The sequence below is a fragment of the Harpia harpyja genome, chromosome 16 (genome assembly GCF_026419915.1).
Source record: "Harpia harpyja isolate bHarHar1 chromosome 16, bHarHar1 primary haplotype, whole genome shotgun sequence".
In the NCBI taxonomy this organism is placed as follows: domain Eukaryota; kingdom Metazoa; phylum Chordata; class Aves; order Accipitriformes; family Accipitridae; genus Harpia; species Harpia harpyja.
In genome coordinates, this window is record NC_068955.1 from 14334502 (window position 1) to 14356238 (window position 21737).

Sequence of the window (21737 nt, forward strand, 5' to 3'; positions counted from 1 at the left end):
GAACTAGAAACCATACCACCGAACTTGTTTGAAAGATGGTTCAGCTTCTAGCACCACTGCTGAAATGGTGCTCTTAATAGCTAAGTTCTGTAGTAATTGTTATTGTAACTGATTACTTCAGTCTTTGTTTTGGAAATCATCTTGTGAGATTTTTGATTGGACTAATGGACATCTATTTCACTGTGATTGTAGGGTACTGTAAATGACAGTCATGCTCTCCTGGCAGAGCTGTCTCCCTGTGGCTCCACAGACAGGCAGACCTGTTTGAAGACTGTTGTGCTGTTAGTAGATCACAAAAAAAATGTAAGTGTTCTGTGGGTTCTGCTAGATATGTTGAAAATCAACGTATTTCCTTTACTGTGGAGCAATAAGTAATTCTTCTGGAGTCACTATTGTGGATACATAAGGCACCTCAGCCAGGCTGAAAAACAACTCGGGCTTCTGCCTTGAGAACTCAAAATAGACCTAAACTGAACAAAAGGTGAGATTCAAATAAGCTAACATTTTCCCCTCTTTCCTTCTCTGCTCTGTGCTATATGATTATTCTCACTGTATTCCAGGATGGCTGGAAGTAGGAGTACCATTCTTCCTCCCCTCACAGTATTTTACTTTATTCAGATATAATTTTATAGATCTAATTGAGTCTTTTTCAGAAGAGACCCCATCCTTGAATGTTGATACAATCCAACCTTCTTAAATATTTATATTTTCATTCACTTTAGTATTCTGTTTGGTTTTGGGAATATCTAGACTGTATTTATACATAATTTTACATACATGTACACATAATTTTCCTCCCATGTTTCTGGTCTTCCATGTCCTTGCCAGCATAACTAGAACAAAACCAAACCAAATCAGAAACCCATCATTTTATGTTTCTGTATGTGCAGACTAGCATTTTATGAGGAAGTTTAACAAACCGCTTTCTTACCGTGCCAGAATCATACTAAACCATTACACTGAAACTGTGGCACATGCATTCATAGGGAATAGGAGCTTACTATAGATCCTGAAGGCCCAATATTTTCTTTTACTTGCTGAAAACAAGGTGCCCAATATAAACAAGCTTTGCATATCATTACTGTTATAAATCGTTGTAGGCAGGTGTAAGTGAAACACTGAATAGCAAGATGAAACCTTACTTGAATTCTACAGGTCTGCTGCCACGTTCCATTTTCAGACTGATTCTTCCTTTCAAAGATTTTAAGTTCTAGTGACAGTCTAAATGTGCAAAATGTTTCCCCTCTTAAATTTTTTTTTTTATTAATTACTTTTCCTCTCAGTACCTGGAACCTCATTGGTTCTACTTGCTGTTATACAGGTGGTGGTTTTCAGATCAGATGGCAGTGTGTTACTGAATGAGATGACAGTGAACGTGCCCCATGTGTCAGGTAAGGGACATAGGCTTGTGTACCATGTGTCACACACCTGAATTCTCATGTGAGGGTGTATTTTTTCAGAGGCAAAAGTGAAGATAGGCATATGAAATTTGTTCGGATTTTGGAATAACTTGGGGATGAATGTGATTTAATAGTTGTCACTGAGAATTTCATGGCCAGACTGACTCTGTATGCAGCGGATAATTGAGAAAAATGTCCCTTCAATTTTTTCATACATCTTGAATATACTTCAGCATGTAGCTTGGGAAAGAGGAATTGTCATGGCTTAAATTTAAAGCAGATAACTTAACCTGCCTATAAAGAGGGGTATTTAGCACTTTCCAAGTCTGGCTGCATGGTGTGGGCATGTCCTGGCTCTCAGTCCTGGTGAGGCTCAGGCATGTCTACCCCACCACACTTCTTCACCATGCTTTTCTTTTTTTCCTGTGGGAAGAAAGCCTGACAGAAGGTAACTGCTGTATTTTCTGGTCAACCAAGGCAGGAAAGAAGGATGTACTGTGTAGCACCCTGTAATCTTCCCAGCTCACTTGAGACATCAGCATCTTTTTATGTAACCAGTGGATTTAGACAGACACTTTCAGAGGCTTACTCAGATCACCTAATTTAGGAGCCTAACTTCTTGTGGAAGGTCACTATCAGACAGCAGCTGTGAGGTCTCAGAGTAACTTTTGAAAGGAATGTAGAATTTCTCTTTATCAATCCTTTTTAGGTATGTTCAGGCAAGCACACTGACAACAGTATGTGTTGCTGCTTATTTACTGGCCTATCTGCAGATGGCAAGTTACTTGCAAGAAAGTAATTCTTTATCTGAAAGGACAAGTATTCATGGGATGATATGTTCATGAATGCTTGTGCAAAAACAATTACAGTGTGTAGCTGAAAGTTTAGAGAAGTTAAAGTGCTCTAAGCAATAAAATAGATCATCTAATAAGTAGATTAAATAGATAAATAGAGTATATAATAACAAATTTGCTATAAGAAATTGGTTAGGCAGTAGTTGTTTTTTGGACTTTAGCAAAGCTTTTGATGCTGTCTCTCAGAGTATCCTTCTGGACAAAATGTCCAGCATACAGCTAGACAAGTCCATAATACATTGGGTGGACAATTGGCTGACGGGTCAGGCTCAAAGAGTTATAGTAAATGAGATTACATCAGGCTGGTGGCCTGTCACCAGTGGGGCTCCCCAGGACTCAATTTTAGGGCCAGTGCTCTTTTATGTTTTTATAAATGATCTGGATGCAGGAGTTGAATGTACATTAAGTAAGTTTGCCAATAATACTAAATTAGGAGGAGCTGTGGACTCCCTTGAGGGTAGAGACATCTGGATAGACTAGAGAGCTGGACAATCACCAACAGTATGAAATTTAACAAGAGCAAGTTCAGGATTCTCCAGCTGGGATGGGGTAATCCTGGTTATACATACAAACTGGAGGATGAGAGGCTGGAGAGCAGCCCTGCAGAAAGAGATCTGGGGGGTTGGGTCAATGGCAAGTTGAATATGAGTCAACATAACCTGGCAGCCGAAAGGGCCAACCTGTCCTGGGGTGCATCAAGCACAACATAGCTAGCCAGTCGAGGGAGGTGATTGTCCTACTCTGCACTGCACTGGTGCAGCCCCATCTTGAGTACTGTGTGCAGTTTTGGGCACCTCACTATAAGGACATCAAACTATTATAGTGTGTCCAGAGGAGGGCGACCAAGATCGTGAAAGGTCTCAAGGGCAAGACTTGTGAGGAGCACCTGAGGTCACCTGATTTGCTCAGTTTAGAGAAAAGAAGGCTGAGGGGTGACCTCATCGCAGTCTACAACTTCCTCAAGAGGAGCAGCAGAGGAGGAGGTGCTGATCTCCTCTCTCTGGTGACCGCTGATAGGACACGAGGAAATGGTATGAAGCTGCATCAGGGGAAGTTCAGATTGGACATTAGGAAAAGGTTCTTCACTGAGCAGGTGGTCAGTCACTGGAACAGGCTCCCCAGGGAAGTGGTCACGGCACCAAGCCTGTCAGACTTCAAGGAGCATCTGGCTGACAGTCTTAGTCATATGGTCTAGTTTTAGGTAGTCCTGCGAGGAGCAGGAAGTTGGGCTTGATGATCCTTACAGGTCCCATCCAACTCAATATATTCTATAATTCTATAATTCTAATTAGGAAGCCCGGTTCCTCCACCATGCTGATTTTGTATGTCAGTTCTGCTGATTTTTCTATAATGGCTTGATTAACTCATGTATAAGCATCTAACATTTTATTAGTAGTAGTATTTAGCTATGTATTGGCTTGTAGAGACACGCCTATTACTTATTGTATGCAACAGTGCTGGGATAATACTTTCTAAGAAAATCTCTTGCTCTTCAGATTACGTAGCATTAATGAATTAGTATTGAAGCTATATTGCAGAAAATCTGAATTTGGTTCTGATCCCAAAGATGAGTCATTGTAGGTAATCAAGTTGTAAAGTTAGAGGGGACCAGCATTGTATCAAGTTGGTCAACAATTTTTAGAGGAAAAAAAATTATTAATATGATCCTGATCTCAGAGTTTTCATGGCAGGTGATACCTTAAAATCTAAGAAGTCATCTTTCTTTCAGCAGCCTATGTGTGTGTTTACTGCACAGTTCATGTTTTGTTTTTCAGCCAGCTTCTCAGTATTCAAGCCATCTTCCTACTACCTTGTTGCACAAACTTCTTTTGGGTTTCAGCTGCAGATTCAGTTGTTTCCAGTCATGCAGCTGTTTGTGACTGTGGATCAATCAGTTCAAGGAAAACTTCAAGGCAAGTGTCTATTCAAATGGGAAGAAAAGCCATGCTGTTCCATAGCCGAAGAGTCATGTATTCTTTACAAGAGCAATAATTTGTGCTGCTTATTGATTCAAGAGGAGGAAACTAAAAGCAGAAATCAAAACATTGGAAGAGAATTGGCTCAAGCAAACTAGAAATACATTTTTATTATTTCATATTGAAGTGACCTATCACTCCGGTGCCAGCACCTGCATGTTTCTTAGAGTATTCCTTACCTTTGTATTCAGTTTAATCTCTAACTATCCACAAAACCAGGCTTTTGGTGCATTTTGTGGTTTTAATATCATCAGAAAGCATAAAAAATACAGGTTAGGGTGGTGATCTCCTGAGGCAGAGATATCTTAAGACTATTCTTCTCAAGAGGTTAGATATTTAAAATAGAGCTCCTAAATCTTCAGTACTTACAGTATGCATTAATACTGAGGTGGAATAATTAGCTGTAGGAACTTCTGTTTCTAATGTTTGTGATCAGTTGTCCCTTTCCCTTTGACCTTTTAGAATAAGAATGAGTAACAATTAGGTAAAACTTTAACCTTCTTTTTCAATAGGTCTTTGTGGAAACTTTAACGGAATGGAAGGTGATGACTTTAAAACAACAAGTGGGCTGGTAGAAGCTACAGGATCTGCCTTTGCTAACACATGGAAAGCTCAGTCCACCTGTATAGACCAGGTAGAAAAGCTGGAAGACCCCTGCAGTCTCAGCACCGAAAGTGGTAAGCACACTAATAAGTCAGATGATTGGCTTCTGCCAGAAGGAACAGCATTTGGGGTATATTACTACAACAGGCGTGTAAGAGTTGTAGTGTGGAATTGAAGTTTTTTTAGAGGACTGCCAATTTAATAATTAATTTCTGCAAGTATGTATACATACAAGCACTGATTTCCCATCAAATTGAAGTGAAATTTTAGGGGGCCACTGTAGAGGAATCCTGAGCTGGAAGATATGGAAGCAAGGTCATTAATTTATATTATCTGCAAAGGCAGCTTGTATTTCATAGTATTATTTATCCCTATGTTTAACTTAGCTTTATGGTCCCCAAATGGAAAGGGCTGTCACAATTCTACGAAGACAAGTTGCAGCAGTAAGATATGATTTTCGATTTGTGATTGTGTCTACCACTAGATAACTGAATCAGAGAATAGAAATGTATGTACAGTGATTGCATGTAGTTTCTCCACTCCCCAAAGTGCACACAGTTCTCTCATTTGTATTGTTGTATTGCATTTATGTGACAACGTAACTAGACGTTGCACAAGGAAAATAAGTGAATGTAATGAATATAATTATATACTTTCATTTTTCTCCTTTTCTTGCAGCAAATTATGCTGAGCATTGGTGTTCTTTGCTGAAAAACTCAGAGGGTCCTTTTGCAAGATGTCACTTAATCATTGACCCTTCAGAATATTATAAGGTATTGTAATCCTGCACTCTTTTTAGTACTGCTTTATTTCAGACGGATGACTGTAGACATTTATCATTATTCAAACGTTTAAGACATTATTCAGTATCTTGCCCATAAGAGCTGGTGAAGTTTTTGCAGTGATTAACTGAGGTAGCATAGCATGCATCCAAAGTATCTCCTATGATGAGATTCTTAAGGAGTGCTGCTGAAGAAAAAGGTAAATTTGTTCTTCTGGTTTCTTATGTTTCATCTTTAATGTACATTTTTATTGGATTGGATAATTGAACTGGAAAGAAGATTCAAGAGATGCAGGTGAGCACAGAAATTTTAAGTCTACCCTTACACAGTACTTGCTATTAAGTCAGAAAAAAAAGAAAAGTAAATATTTATTAAGTTTCCTGTATTGCTTAGAATGTAACACCAAATAATTTTCATGCCACAATCTCCATGGTTTCTTTTTCCCCTGTGCTAATCACTGTTGAGTGGTAAGTGAGGCTTACCTGAGCAAAAAAGATGGAATTCCTAAGTGTTTGCTCATACCTGGAACTCAGTCTGAGCTCAAATTTTGTGAAGAACTTCATAGATCTGATTAATATTTTGCCATTATGATTTTTTATTTTTTATGGATCACTGCATTTCTAAGTTATAACTGAGAAAGAATGGTATCAAAAACCTTTAAGAAAGGTGTTGTTAGGAGGCTGGCTACTTTTTAAAGGTTCCAGAGGCTTGGCTTAGGTTAGGACAAGGATCCAAACATTTTCATTGTGTATGAAATGATGCAGCACTTCCAGTCTGTGGTCTTTGTCCATTCCTTCCATTGTTCTGTGATTGAGGGAATTAATAAAAACAATGTCAGAAAAAGGACACAGGATATTTCATAGCAACTGAGTTGCAATTGCCCATTGGTTTCCTGTGGGCTTACTGACCCTTTTGTTCTTTTTTCAGAAATGTAAATATGACACCTGCCTCTGCGAAGACAATGAAGAATGCTTGTGTGCTGCCCTGTCCTCTTACTCGAGAGCCTGTGCTTTCAAAGGGATCATACTGGGAGGCTGGAGAAAAAATGTTTGCAGTAAGTAGTGGAACTGTAATCCCTGTGGAATTAATTAGCCACAAGAAATAAGTGGGTTCTCTCCGAATTTGGCTGTCAGTGATCTCATTGTTAAGGGATTTGGAGTATCTTAGAAATTTCTAATGGACTTAAAAGAGACAGTGCTTATAATGTTTACTAATTCATGTTATATTCTTTAGCTGTCATTTGTTCATGACATTTAAAAAAAGAAAGCAATATTTTTCACTTTCACCTTCTTTCCCCAGTTTAAATAATAATACTGTTTCTATCTTTGACTAATGGAATCAAGCCATCATGGCTTTTACATTGTCTTTGCTTATCAGTGTCTTTGTTTATCATTGTGCTCGCTTTTCATCAACAGTACGGCATTGTTGAGACTAGGATTTTATTACTTTGTGCTGTCTCTCTGATTATCAGAATGTGAAACAAATACAGGTATGAAAATAGAAACTATTAGTAGCAGGTAAAAAGAAGTCTTCAACTGGTAAACAAAGTTAGGCTAGCATTACTTGTGACTTATGATGTTTTTGTACTTTAATAAAATCTAAGGGAGTATTTTTACCATTACATGCTGCACAGCCAAAGAAACCAAAACGGAAACGTCAAGGTTAAATGCTCCATCCTGCATCTCTTATTTATCAGTTTGTTTGTTTTCCCTCCAGCTAGTGAAGTGTCTGCTTGCCCAGGAAATCAAATCTTCCTTTACAATCTTACAATGTGCCAGCAAACCTGTCGTTCCCTTGCTGATGGTGAAAAGCATTGCTTGCAAGACTTTCCTCCCATGGATGGCTGTGGCTGCCCATATAATACATACTTGGATAACCAAGATACCTGTGTGCCCATCTCCAAGTGCCCATGTTATTACAAGGGATCATACCTGGAACCTGGGGAATATGTCACAAAAGATGGAGAACGTTGGTACGTTTTATCGTGGCTTCTTGTTTGTGGGGATAAAAGCCCTTTTAAAATTTGCTTATGAGGTGTTAACTGCTTAGCTTATTTTTGGTGTTTTAATGAACATTTGTCATATGTTTCACACCATCTTCATGCTGAGCAAAGCATCACCCTGTGGTAATGTAATTTATTAATAATTGAGAAATGCAGCTTTGTTTGGAGGTGTGAGTACTGGCCTTCACAGATAAACGTTACTCTGAAGCTGCACTGTTAACCGGGCTTTGTTTAGCAGAGGGGTAAAAGGAAGATAAAAGGCCAGCTATAGTGTTATGTTGCTGTTTCCTTTTCTGTCAGAGACAGATTGCTTGTGTTTTCCACTGGAGGAAGGTCTGCTTGATATGTATTTACTGTAGCATAGGCTTTTGAAAGCAACTTTCACGATTCTGGTATTTTTTATCATGAACTCTGACAACTGCTGCATGAATCATTAGTGCAAACTGTGAAATACTTCCTTCTCTCATCTGGCAGATGAAACATACAGGCCAACAACTTTGCAGCATATGAGTTGAATAGGCATGAAAATATACTGTGTATCCAAATGAAGGCTTTAATTTAAATTATCATGACTATCTGTTTCCTGAGTAAGCAAAAAGCACAGTATTGAGGATTACTAGAATACCTGTAATTCCTTAAAACATAACCTTTCTGTGCATTATGCCTAAGATCTTGCTGCACTTTTTCTCCAAGTGAAATTTCGTGAGTGAGCTTCAACAGAGTTCACCTTGAAATATCACAGGACATCTCTGATAAATACTCTCAAATTTATATAAACAAATCCTTAGATTTAAATCGAAGACACTGAGCTTACTTTTTTTTTGGTTTCTGCTTACTTCATTTCTTTTCTAGTGTTTGCCGAAATGCAAAGGTCCAGTGTACTTCAGTGACAATAAAAATTAAAAGTAAGTGACATACTATAAAATATAATAAAACAAAAACCATAACCCAACCTCCAAACCCAAACCTACACTTTCAATTTGAATTCTCCACTTATTTGGTTTGTGTGGGTCTTTTTTTCTCTTTATGTGAAACGTTTATGCATTTTCACTTTGTTCTGTCTTCACTGAGCCTCTTTTTTTTCCATAAGGATAGTCATACCCTGAGATTTCCGTCTCAGTAACTACCACCTTTCACACACATTTCTTTTGCCTTTTCTCGATTCATCTAAACCAACAATGTACCTTTCAGGTACAACAGAATGTTCTTCTAATAAGATGTACTTTGACTGCAACGCATCCCCAAAGTGGACTTCGCAAACGCCTCTACAGCTTAGCTGTCATACTCCTCGAACTGATCATGTATGTATTCAATTTTTCTCCATGTCATGTTTCCTTTATTCTGTATTCTTTAAATGACACAGTGCAACACAGAAAATGCAGTTGTAACTACCACTTTATTTCTTTTTGGTTTGGTCTTCCTTTCTTTCCTCCCCAGTATTACTCTCTTGCCAATTTCATGATGATTCCTCTTACGGTTTCCCTCTCCTTTTTCTTTTTACTATGTCTTCAGTAGAGTTGTACCTGCCAAGTGAAGGTACATGGTTTGGGTTCTTAGACAACCAAAAAAGAAAAGAAAAACTTTAGAAACCTGGAAAGAAAAACCTTATAAAACTAATCAATACTAGGCTGTTTGGTTATAAATGCAGTTTTTACCAGAGTGCTTAAGAAGAATTGGAAGAAAAATGCAGTGTTTTTTCATAAAGTAACAATTTCTCCTTATATTCCTTAGTTCCAGGCAGAGTGTGTCTCAGGCTGTGTGTGTCCTGAAGGTCTTTTTGATGATGGGAAAGGGGGCTGTGTTGAGGAGAAGGACTGCCCATGCATTCATAACAACCAGTGGTATTCTCCGGGACAGAAGATAACAGTGGACTGCAACACCTGGTAAGTCATAATTTTGAACTCTCTTCCAGAATGTATTCTATACGGTCAATTGATAGTCATGTCTAGGCTTATGTACTACAGTGGCTGGGATAGCTGCAAGTATAAACCTTTATTTTCAGGCATACTTTCTGCTATCTGAGGAAATACAGATTGTGCTGTCAATATTGGGGTAATAGCTACCTCTGTTTTCAGTAGGCATCTCTTATTGGGAAAGCGCACTCATTTTTTAAATATAAATGCTATCAGATCTAAAAAGTGTAGCTGGCCAGAGTTGAAAATCATGTTAGAGGCTTAAAAACAGGCTAAACTATTGAAGTTGAGACATAAGACACTGTAACGCTGAAATGGGTATTGTGCACATTATCACGTTGTATCAGGTAGCTGCTTGGTTTGTTCTGCAGTTTTCCAAACAGCACACTCTTGGTGAGATCTGAAAATTCAACTCTTCTGCTCTCTTCTAGTACCTGCCAAAAAGGGCTTTGGAGCTGCACTGAAGATGTGTGCTATGGGACTTGTATGATATATGGAAGTGGCCATTATATCACCTTTGATGGAAAATTCTATGACTTTGATGGGAGTTGTGAATATGTGGCTACTCAGGTAATGCTCATCATGAGGGCTGAAATGGCATCTGATTGCCTTGAAAATCTGCTTTCCTCTTTGATTTTGTCATTCTTTGTTGCCTGCCATCACTGTTCCTGAGGTGTTTACATGTTCTGCCAAGGTAAATTCTGTATTTTCAGTGCAGGCAAGCTGTGTGAATGTTTTTTTTTTTTCTGGTACTGTGGTCATAAATTGTATGTAACAGGACTTTTATAGTGAGAAGTAACAGCTCATTATCAGTTGTGAAAGAAATAAAAATTCAAAGTTTCCAAAGCAAAGATACTTATATTTAAAGATATATTCCTCTTTTTGTTTTATTGTTCCACTTGTTTCCCAGGTTTTGGCACACATGAGACTGTATTAACTGTTTATATGTATGCAAAGATGTATGCGTATATGTTTGTGCATCTGTAAAAATATAGGTATGTAGGATTTCACATATGAAGCAGCAGTAATGATTTATACATTGTAGAGATTTAAATGTTTGTAATTATTATGAGATTGAACTAAAAATTAAATATTCTACCTAATTTTCTTATGCTAATTTTTTTTCTTTTTTAATAGGATTTTTGTGGTGACAAAAATTCCAGCGGCTCGTTCAGTATCATCACAGAGAATGTCCCTTGTGGGACTACAGGGGTCACCTGCTCAAAGGCTATTAAAATGTTTCTAGGGGTGAGTAATGATACTCAATGAGCATATATCAGTATTCAAGTATTTAAAAAAAAGTAATGCTCCAAAGCCACATCCCTAAAAGCAGCTGTAACAAGTATAACGGTTAGAGGACCTATCAAATTAATCTGTAAAGGTGTAGGTTCTCGGGTACTGAAACCTCTCTTAAAGGTACTACACCACTTTCTGTCATCTTGGAAAGTCATCTCAGACTTTGAGCTATTTGTTTCAGAATGAGTTGTATTGTTATGAGTGTCTAATATTTTATCTCACCATAAAAGTTAGTGTTATAATATTTCTCTTTTTATTTTTCAGAAAACTGAACTGAAATTGGAGAACAAAGATTATAAAGAAATTCAGCGAGATATTGGTGATGATGTGCGTTATTGGAACAGGACAGTAGGCCTCTACCTTGTTATTGAGGCTAGCAATGGCGTGATGCTTATCTGGGATAAGAAGACTACTGTTTTCATCAAGCTGACCCCTGATTACAAAGTTAGGACCTGTCTGTCTTTTTCTGAAGTAGTAGTATGAATAGATAAATGAGATAAGGAAACATAAATGTTCTTTTATTCTGACTCTGTGTTTGATTCCTATATCGTCTGCACATTGATGATTAGCTTGCATTATTACTATCACAGCTTGCAGGGGTGCTACTGGAGTTCCTTACAGTCCATCACAATGCATTGCAGAGGATGCATAGCATATGATTGCAATAAAGATAAATGTCTAAGGCATTCTGAGTTTGTGAATATTACGAGTCAAGCATCCAAAGTAATTTAGGGGATGCAAACTGACTGTACATGCACTTGGAAACCTGCATGGAATCTCAGCCCTGAGTTAAAACCAAACTCTCTGTGCAATGTATGGAGAAGGTTCTGATTTCTGAAAATCCACATGCTGAATTATAGAGTATTTAGTTCATTGGGCTGAATGAGGAGGTGTGGGGTTGTATAAACAGGGACATACTATTGCTTGAGAGGGCTGATGTACCTTAAATAGCACTACCAAAAATTCACTATTGTGGGTAAATTGCTAAATTCTTTCTTTTGAGAAAAATAAGTCCCTTTCATTTTTTTCCCATGGATGAAGAAATGGTGCTCATTATGTTAGAAGCTTTTAATAAAAACAGTTTTGAGCAGAATGCAATTCCCTCAGGCTTATATTAATAGCTGAGTTATGATAAATTGAGAAGAATGGAAAATAAATTAATTCTTCTCAGCTGAAAGAGGTTTAACCACTCTTTAGTGTTATAAGTTGGATGATGGGCCGCCACAGAGACATGGAAATACACTAGATATAATTGGTTTCAGGGAGGGAACACATGGCAGCTGAATAGTTTGCTGAGTACACAGACAAATAAAGGTTTAATTTCTCTACAAATGATTTGAAAGTAAAGATGAAAATATGTCATTTACACAGAGAGTCAGTTATCCTTTTCAATGTCAATGTTTTGGTCTCACTTTACTAGGGTCTCCGCACTTCCATGGTATATTTAAAGGCGGTGGATATCTTAATTTTCTTTTCCAGGGCAAAGTGTGTGGTCTGTGTGGGAACTTTGATGACAAGTCTAACAATGACTTTACAACAAGGAGTGGGCTGCAGGAGACTAATGCTCTGAAGTTTGGGAATTCCTGGAAACAGTCTTCCATGTGCCCAGATATCACACAAGAGATTAAGCCCTGTGATGTGAAACCACATCGGAAGTCCTGGGCAGAGAAAGAATGCAGCATCATCCGGAGTGAAGTCTTTAAAATTTGTCACTCCAAGGTTTGTAAAGGGCAGTAAGTGATGGGACAGCACAGTGCATTTCTGTTACTGCAGAAGCAGAGAGATCATCAGAAATGAATGAAGAGATGGTTAAATCGAGTGATCTTCAATTAAGTCTTCAGTACAGCTACATTTCAGCTACCGTTAGTCAAAGTAGTTTGAGTATCTGTGGCAATGGAACTGTGTCAGTAGTGGTGCCAGCCCCAGCTGTACAGGCACATATTTATCACACAGTTTCACTACTACTGCTGTGCAAGCTAGCTTCATCAATCTAGCCTGAATAGGTCTGTGTCTGCAGCAGTTGCACTGTGTCTTGTTGAGAGACTGTCAATACCATAAGTTCTGAATGGCCTTGTGATCATCAGACCCATCTTCTGACAGAAATGCATACTATACTTGAAAGGTGGCTGTTGAAGAGACCACTGCTCCTTGTAATATTCAACCCACAGAAGGGATCTTCTTGGAAACCACTGACATCGTGCAGTTTAGACGGGCTTAGCTGCTAGTACTGAGCCTCCAAATTGCCATAGCGCACACTATGTCAGGCCCACAGCTTCCAGAGCACAGTGCACAGAGAGCACTCCTCTCTATTTCTTGTCTCTTTCCTGAAGTATGGTAATATTAACAACAGTTTGTTCTTAACTCACAGTGGAAAAGTCACAAAGAATTATTAATTTAATTAACTTGTGTTTCTATGTTGATTCCTTCAGCAGCTAAAATCCAGTCTAAGTTTCTCTTCTTGCAATCCTAAGCAAAAAAAGTGGAAATGTTTTGCTAATGTTCATTGGATAAACTCCAAAAACTGGCACACATAAAATTCTCTGCTTCCTATTTGCTGAGAAGTGCAGCCTTTCTGATATTGCTCACCAGTTGGTCGGCAAAGCTTGCTGTAAGATAAGACTTCATTGGCATCAATCCAGCTTGGTTTTGAGAGCAGTAAAATGGAACTCTGTTGGAAAATGTGGGCACTGCCAAGGACTCTTATTTTATTTTTTCCGTCATAGCAAAGTATGAAGGTACTATATTACTTTAAGTCTATTATTATCCAAAATACATTAAATGGCTTCAAGCCTGTAATGTTTGTTTGTGATTTGATAATTCTTAGAAACAGTCTCATTCCTGCCCAGTTCAATTCCCATATGTCAAAAGATCTCTCAAGCTTACTAGTTTGAAAACTAATTTGGAGATGAACTGGGCCATCATTTCTTTCCCAAACAGGTGGACCCGATTCCTTTCTATGAAGCCTGTGTTCATGATGCCTGCTCTTGTGACAGTGGTGGAGATTGTGAGTGCTTCTGTTCTGCAGTTGCTGCATACGCTCAAGAATGTACCAAGGCTCAGGCCTGTGTTTTCTGGAGAACTCCTGATATATGCCGTGAGTAACAGTTAAACACAACTGTATCTCTCTGGCTGCAGTCAGAAAGCCTATCAAATAAGTCATTAATACTATCACTGCAAGGTTGTGCTGGCTATGGAATGCAATTTATTTTCGCGGCATATCAGGGAACAAACAGAACTAGTGATTTTTTATATTTCAATTATCTTTTATTCAGTCTGGCTTCTTTTTCTTTTTTTGTTTTCCGGTTTTCCTTTTTCTTTTTTGTTTTCCTTTTTCTTCTCCCATTTTCCTTTTTTTCCCTAGTTTTCCTTTTTTCTTTTTTTTTTTTTTTTATTAAGGCTAGGTTTCAAATCATCCTTCCGTTTGCTTGATAATCGGTGAACTACAACTCCTGTTACCTTTCTTCTCTCTTGTTTCTTCAAATTATACAGAATTTGATTATAGCAAAAGTTGTAGATGAACCTAGTCAGTATTGAGTATATTAAGCAGTGTCCATTAGTGGTGTTAATGCTTGTACCAGTACCTCATAAAATAATGTAAAATAATATTTAAATTAATAGTTCCCCCCAAAGTGCTCAAAACAAAATTTTGAGATTCTAAGTGGCAGAAATGTAAATTTCTTTAATTTAAAAAATTCATTCTGATTCAGAATTAAGGCTAGTTGTAGTTTTTAAGTGTAAGAAGTTCAGTGAAACAGAAGTTATCAATTTCAGTCAGCTCTGATATATAAGTTTATAAAACTCCTTCCTCTGTCCATAGTCATCTAAGCTGAATTCTGTTTGAAGTTGTATCCATAATGTCTCATATGCTTGCTCTTGACCTGCTGGAGGTGACTTTCATCCCATGTGATACAGCAAGGTAGAACTATATTGAATATACTGCAAGAGTTTTTAGGAGTTTGCTAGTAGCTAGGGAAGAAAAATACTCTCAGAAATTTACCCTTAATTTTAAATTAAAATCAACGTGAATTCTTTAATTTTTTTATTATTTGAATCAAACATTTTCACCCTGAGTGTTTAATATGAAGATCTTGGGCCCTGGAGTTTTGACCCCAAATTTTGAGATATCCTATGTTTTAGTAGAAGAAAGGCCAGGTCCTATACCTCAAAAGAAATTTTGCTGTCTTAACTTGTAGATTCATTTAGCTTGTACCTTTAAAGACCTGATCAGAGCTGCATTTTGGCAACCAAGTTTTTAATCAGCTTCTCTTTTTTTCTCATCAGCGATATTTTGTGACTACTACAACCCTCGTAATGAGTGTGACTGGCACTATGAGCCTTGTGGCAGTAATGTCACAACCTGCAGGATGATTAATAATGTCAGCACCAACTTTTCAGTACCATACCTGGAAGGTAATAAATTCCTTGCCATTTTTTAATTTTATTTCATATTACTCTGCCCAGGTATCATTTAATGAAAATGGAATAGTCAGTCAGCTTGACAAGATGTTCCTAAATCTGTTATGTTGAATTTGTCTCCAGTCTTGCATAAATGTTTTCTATAATGTAATTTATTATTTATTAACATCAGTGGGTGATAGTTACATTGCTGTAAGCCACAAAACTAGGTCTCTGCTTGGACAGTATCCTGAAACATTCAAGATTTTTACACCACTGTTATTTTGCATCCCATCCTAAGGGCATTTAAAGAGAAGGAAAACGTTTTACATGGCAAAGAAGAGAATTACTGATAGTTGGGTTTTTTTAATCATATCATTCTTTATGCATCAAATCCATCTTGACTTTATTAATATGCAGCATCCTCTTATCTTTACAATGGAAAATATCTTTGATATCAGACACACTGATGCAACTATGTATTGGATTCTTAACAGAGACCACAAAGTGGTGTCAAAAGGCTGCTGGGGGCTACCTTCATTTTTAGTGTATTTCATTTGTAGTTTTTGTTTAGGCTTTAAGACCAAGATGTGAGGCTAAAACACATTATTCTGCATTCCATCCCACTTAGGGGATGCACAAGCCATTTAAATCCCACTGAACACCTCAAAGTATGTAGAGATACAATATTAGTAGGTGAAAGTCCTTGTGCTTGATAACTGGAAAGGAATTTCATGTTTTGAGGACTGCAATGATCCAAGAATGCGAATGACTTTACAAATATCTTCTGTTTTATCACATGATAAAGTTGGAGAAAACAGCCATGGTTTTGGCCACACAGTCTTTTTGGTCTGGACTGGAAGTAGTTATTTCCAGTTTAGGGATTGGAAAGAACTGCCCAGAGTTTGACTTTGCTATTTTAATCCTTGAACTGTTGATAACCAAACCAAACCAGCATAAAACCTAACAAAAATATTTTAAAAAACAAAAGTTAACTCTCTGTTTTGAAATAGATTGTCTTAGATTATTAGAAAGATTTGGAAAGTGTCAGAAGGCAGATTATTATATATCCAATTATCTTTCTAAATTATTTTTGTTTTTTTATCTTCAGTGGAAATATAGAGCACACTTACTTGTGTTAGGACATCTTTAGTACAGTCTGGCAGTGTGAAGTGACTTTTAAGTACCAGTTAATTACATGGTCATTCAGTTTATAGGTGTCCTGGTTTCAGCTGGGGTAGAGTTAATTGTCTTCCTAGTAGCTGGTATGGTGCTATGTTTGGAGTTCAGTATGCCAAGAATGTTGATAACACTGATGTTTTCAGTTGTTGCTAAGTAGCGTTTAGACTAAAGTCAAGGATTTTTCAGCTTCTCATGCCCAGTTCTTATCTCAACCCACGAGTTTTACTTCTTTTCCCGATTTTCTCCCCCATCCCACTGGGTGGGGGGGGAGTGAGTGAGCGGCTGCGTGGTGCTTAGTTGCTGGCTGGGGTTAAACCATGACAATAGGCTATTTAGAACTCCAGTACAGTATAAAGAGGACTTTATCTAATTAAGAATTGGATTTTATGAGAGATTATTTGGAAGCCAGACACAATAAATTTTTAAAAATTTATTTACATGAAAAATGCAATGAGAATTGACAGACAATTAATCCCTTGCAGGTGGGGTTTGGGTCATTGGCCAGAGGTATGGAAAAATGCAGATAAATTATCTGTTTGGCATGGAGATACCTGGTCTATTAAAGGCACATAAACAAGGTCTAGTGTTCCAATAAATGTAGTGAAAAACCTATTTGTTAACAAATCCACTTCCACATTCTTCACAAAAGTATTATTGATATAGTGATTACATTTCAATATCTGTAGAAAAATCAGGATGTTTCTTTGTCTTAAAATTACTAGCTGCCCATAGAAATTAATATAAATTAGGGGTTTCTCCAAGATCTTGAACTAGGAAAAACCAACTTCCCTAGGTTTCATGACTAAACTCTTTCTTAATCCTCCTCACCGCAGTATTATCAATGCAAACTGTTCGATTTAAGTCTTTTGGAAAGACTAATTGTCCAAGGATTAATTTGTATTGGAAATTTTCAATGTCTTTCATGCTTGATTCAGTGAGAATCATATACCTTCAGAATGTATCCTATCATTGAGTTAACTCTTTATACTTTTTCTTCATCCTGTATACTGTTCTACTGTCATCAACAGGTTGCTACCCCAGATGCCCTAAGGACAAACCTATTTATAATGAAGAGACAAAGGAATGTGTGCCTGAAGATCAATGTTGGTGTTACATCAATGGAACTCATGTTCCCCCTGGAAGCGAAATACCCACAGAAGAGAACTGTACAAAATGGTATAAAAAATGTGAAAACATTTGCAGTAATTCAGGAAAGAATTTATGTATGTTGAGCCCCTCATTTACTTTACTGGGCCTCAAGCAAATAGAGATGCAACTTCAGCTGAAGAGCTGGTATTTCTAGCATTTATCTATACAAATCAGAGGAACAATGCTGTTTATTCCAGTTGAGACTTAAACTCAAAAAATGCTGCACTTACCATACGTATAGATTCTAAACTTTTCATTCATAATTTTCCAAACCCATAAAAATCCAGATTTCAGGTTGATAGTGTTGTTATAATAAGTGTATTAGCAAATTCATTAAATATACTCTTTGAAGTGTCATAAAAGATTTAACAGCATGAAACCTGGGTGTGTCTCTAGGACAACCTTTTGGTCCTTACAGAACTTTGGGAAGAGAGGGGCTACTCTGCCTTGTATTCTCACTTAAAACTAGGATTTCAAATTCACTGTAATCTGAAATGTTCTGTACTAGCCCTGAAAGAGATAGCTGAGTCCTAACTGCTCATTCCTAGAGCCTTACTAATGATAGCACTGACATCTACAACTCCATGATTACAACAGACAACCCCCCCCGACCTAGTATAAGTTCACTGCTCTGAAAAACATTTGTTATTGCACTATTGCAACTTGCAACACAAAGCAGTTCATGATAGTTTTAGGATGTTGTACTTAAAGAACAAAAGTGATAACTTAGTTTGAATGAAATAATGATAGGCAATATTGGAAAATATTACACCCAGGAAAATATTACACCCAGAAAAATATCCAGTAGTATGAATGAAGATCAAGTGACAAATTTCTACATTTCTGTGCTCTTGGCTCTGCTAACAGGTGCCATAAAACATTTGCAACATTTTAATTTTTGAAAATTTCCTTTTAGTGTCTGTGGCCCCTCAGGATCCATACAGTGTACACCAATCCCAGGTAAATAACATTTGGGGATTTCTACAGATAAAAAGAAAAAAATGCATAGAATTGCTATGTTTGTCTCTACAAAAGACTTAGTACTGATTTGGAATAATTCTTTCCAGTGCAAGTGAAAGTTGTGGCCAAAGAAAATTGGGCAGAACTTGTGTTGAACCTGCTGTTAGTACTACTTGTTCAACCTTTTTCTCATGTCCCTTATTCTTTCTCCCCATGTCCCATATCCAAACTACTGGATTCCACTACAAGAGTTTGCACTCCCAGAACATGTACTATAGAAAAATGTCAGATAGTAAATTGCAGTTGCTATTTCTCTCAGAACATTTTAAAACCTGGTTTGTAAGTCTGTTCTTCCAAGCATTTTATGCAAGGCTTTAATAAATATGTTTTAATGTAAAGATAAATTCATGTGATATAATAGATCTAAGCTCCAGGTATAGCTCTGAAAGGACTATGCGTGATGTGATTTGCCTTTATGTCTTACCTGGTAATAGGAAAATTGCACAGTAAAGCTCTTTCTTGCAGGGTGTCCTTGTGTCGTCAATGGAACAAGTTATGAAGTGGGTGAAATTGTGGCACAAATACAGGATGGCAACATATGTATAACATACGTTTGTGCAGAAAATGGTTCTATAGTTGTTGGAAGTACTTACCCTTGTCCGACGTCTACTTCACCTACAACCACTTCAACCTCCTTTCCTACTAGTACTCTTACCACCACAGGTAAATCTTCAACAGAGATGTGCATCTAAAAATAGTTTTCTTTAAGGAAAATACTTTAAAAATTGAATGTACAAGTATATGGGCTTATAGTTGACACAGATAGAGTGATGCTTATGAATAGTTTTATCACACTACACTAAGATTTTTAACACTTTGAGTTGATTTACTTCTCATGGAAGAAATTGTAGCTATAAATGCAAAAGGTGCCTTCCTAATTCTGAAAAACCTATTAGCATCTCAGTATCCTGATGGGATAGTAGAAAATGTCTCAGTAGTGTCAGCAAAAAAATAGAATTAGGATATTTAAAACTATTATTATTTTTTTCTAAAGCTTGCAGATGATGGAGTAATTTTTTTTTTCTATTTCAGTTATCACTACAAGCCCTCCAGTAACTACAAGTAAGTTCTAAATAGAAAACAAAGTTGTTAAAAAATGTCAAAGAAATATTTAAAGGAAGAGTAAATTAAAGATGGCCACTACAGAAAAATATATTTAAACCAAAAATAAATAATTTTTTAAAATTCAAAAATGTGATAAGTATAGAGCAAAGAAAGACCTTTAAAGGCTTCAGCTTGGTAATTCTATTTTGATGCGAAGCTTCCTGTTGAAAAACCTGGTAATATAGAACCCATTTTAGAACATTCTTCTCTTGGAAAAATGACAAGTTGCAATGCATTGCTCTAGTCCTTAATGGAATAGCATACAAAATTAATCTTCTCAGAATGTTTTCTGTAAACTCAGATGCTAAATCCCTGTCTTTTCTTGTAGCTCCATGCTTTGGATTAATCTGTAATTGGACTCAGTGGTTTGATGTTAGTAAACCTGAAGAAGATGGCGGTGACTATGAAACCTATGATGCAATAAGAAAAGAACATGGAAACAAAATATGTGAAGCTCCTGAAGATATTGAATGCAGGGCTAAAGATAATCCTGATATGAGCTTAGAGGAACTTGGCCAGAAAGTGGAGTGTAATGTTACATATGGACTAATCTGTAAAAATGAGGAGCAAGATGCGACTATGTGGCAACTTTGCTATAATTATGAAATCAGGGTAAACTGTTGTGAGTGGAGTGAAATTTCTTGTGAGACTACAAGTACACTGAGTCCAACACCAACTGCAACTTCAACCACCACCAGCACAACAGTACCCATCACCACTACAGTCAGGCAGTCAACAGCAATTACCACCATGCCCATTCCCACCCCAACTATCACCAGCGAATTCACACCATCAGTCACCACCCCAGTAACTTCAACCTCTCCAGGTATTTAGCAGACCAATACCCTCTAATCTTCCTTTGCCATAGCAGAAATAAAGGGCTGTCAGCTACTAAAGACATGTCATCTCCATAGCAGATATTGAGCTGGCAGGAAGTCTTACTTATGCTGGTTGGGAGCTCTATCCTTCTGCTGGAGAGAAGATTCCCAGGACCTGTTGTGTGAGATTAGAGTAGGCCTTGATCTAGAGTACCATCATTTTAGGCATTGTCTGGGTGGGGCTCTGCAGAATTCCTTTCCTTTCTCCTCCTGCTTTCCCTCTGTCAGTGCTAACATTTGCCTGTGGTTATAGATCTAGGAAAGAAGGATTCCCCTGGCAGGCTTTCGGGAAGTTTCACTCTGCAGGCTGCCACTTGCTGTGAACTGTGGTCTTTGGCTGCTGAGATCCACTAGTACCCTGTGAACCTCTTCATCAGGCTGACATTACACCACAGGGAAATTACATGACAATCGGGTAGGAACATATACCTGTGCATACTTTCTTCCAAGACCACAGCTTCCCCTCTCAGTTCTTACTCCATGAGATAGCAAGGTGTTCTAAGTAATAAGGCAGAGATAGAAAGCCTCGCAGAGCCTTAGTCCTCCTCATGTCATCTCTGCCTCCTGTTGGTAGGTATTTTCAATTTAGTGAGAAGCACATTACAGCAACATCCCTGGTCTCTTTGCTAGGAAAGACTGTTGTGACCCTGTCTGTGCGCTGATTTGGAACTAGTCTGCTTTCTGGGGACAGAAAGGAAGGCCTAGTGATATAGGCCTTTACTGTGGTTGAGAGTGGGCTGAATACTCTAAGTATGTGGCAGCTACCTAAACTGTAACTTCTGTTTACTGCACGTTGTATACCACTCATGCATCTTGCACCTACGTCTGTTTTCTCTGCCCTGTTGTTTCTACCAGCCCCACCTTCGTCCACAACAAGAACAGTGTCCCCTCCACCCGTATCAACAACCGCTCCCACGCCAACGCCATCGGAGCCTCCCAGCAGCACCGCCACCACCACGATGCCACCCAGAAGCACCACCAGCAGCACCCTGGGGACAACGACGATGGTTCCTGGCACACCAGCACCCACCCCAACTACTGCAAGCACATCCATGCCCACACCAACATACACCACCACCTCATCACCTCCAGGTACTTGTCTGGTCTGTGCTCTTCTGTGTTGTCTTGCTGTGGGAGAAATGAAGGTCTGTGAGCACTCAGCTTGTGCCTTCTGTTTGGGGTC

General features: G+C 38.0%; 1 protein-coding gene across 1 annotated transcript in view; it reads left to right on the forward strand.

Moving 5' to 3' along the window:
- The window catches only part of MUC2 (mucin 2, oligomeric mucus/gel-forming), a 64304-nt gene that overhangs the window by 19953 nt on the left and 22614 nt on the right, over nt 1–21737 (forward strand). Inside the window, exons 10-31 of the mRNA XM_052810627.1 lie at nt 193–303; nt 1322–1391; nt 4030–4167; nt 4743–4907; nt 5512–5606; nt 6543–6669; nt 7332–7587; nt 8470–8522; nt 8809–8918; nt 9349–9500; nt 9962–10100; nt 10668–10778; nt 11091–11270; nt 12306–12545; nt 13764–13920; nt 15108–15236; nt 17432–17579; nt 18469–18512; nt 19038–19235; nt 19605–19634; nt 20005–20502; nt 21410–21646. Coding sequence (XP_052666587.1) covers nt 193–303; nt 1322–1391; nt 4030–4167; nt 4743–4907; nt 5512–5606; nt 6543–6669; nt 7332–7587; nt 8470–8522; nt 8809–8918; nt 9349–9500; nt 9962–10100; nt 10668–10778; nt 11091–11270; nt 12306–12545; nt 13764–13920; nt 15108–15236; nt 17432–17579; nt 18469–18512; nt 19038–19235; nt 19605–19634; nt 20005–20502; nt 21410–21646 — 3388 coding nt within the window. The remainder of the gene's footprint in view (nt 1–192; nt 304–1321; nt 1392–4029; nt 4168–4742; nt 4908–5511; nt 5607–6542; nt 6670–7331; nt 7588–8469; nt 8523–8808; nt 8919–9348; nt 9501–9961; nt 10101–10667; nt 10779–11090; nt 11271–12305; nt 12546–13763; nt 13921–15107; nt 15237–17431; nt 17580–18468; nt 18513–19037; nt 19236–19604; nt 19635–20004; nt 20503–21409; nt 21647–21737) is intronic.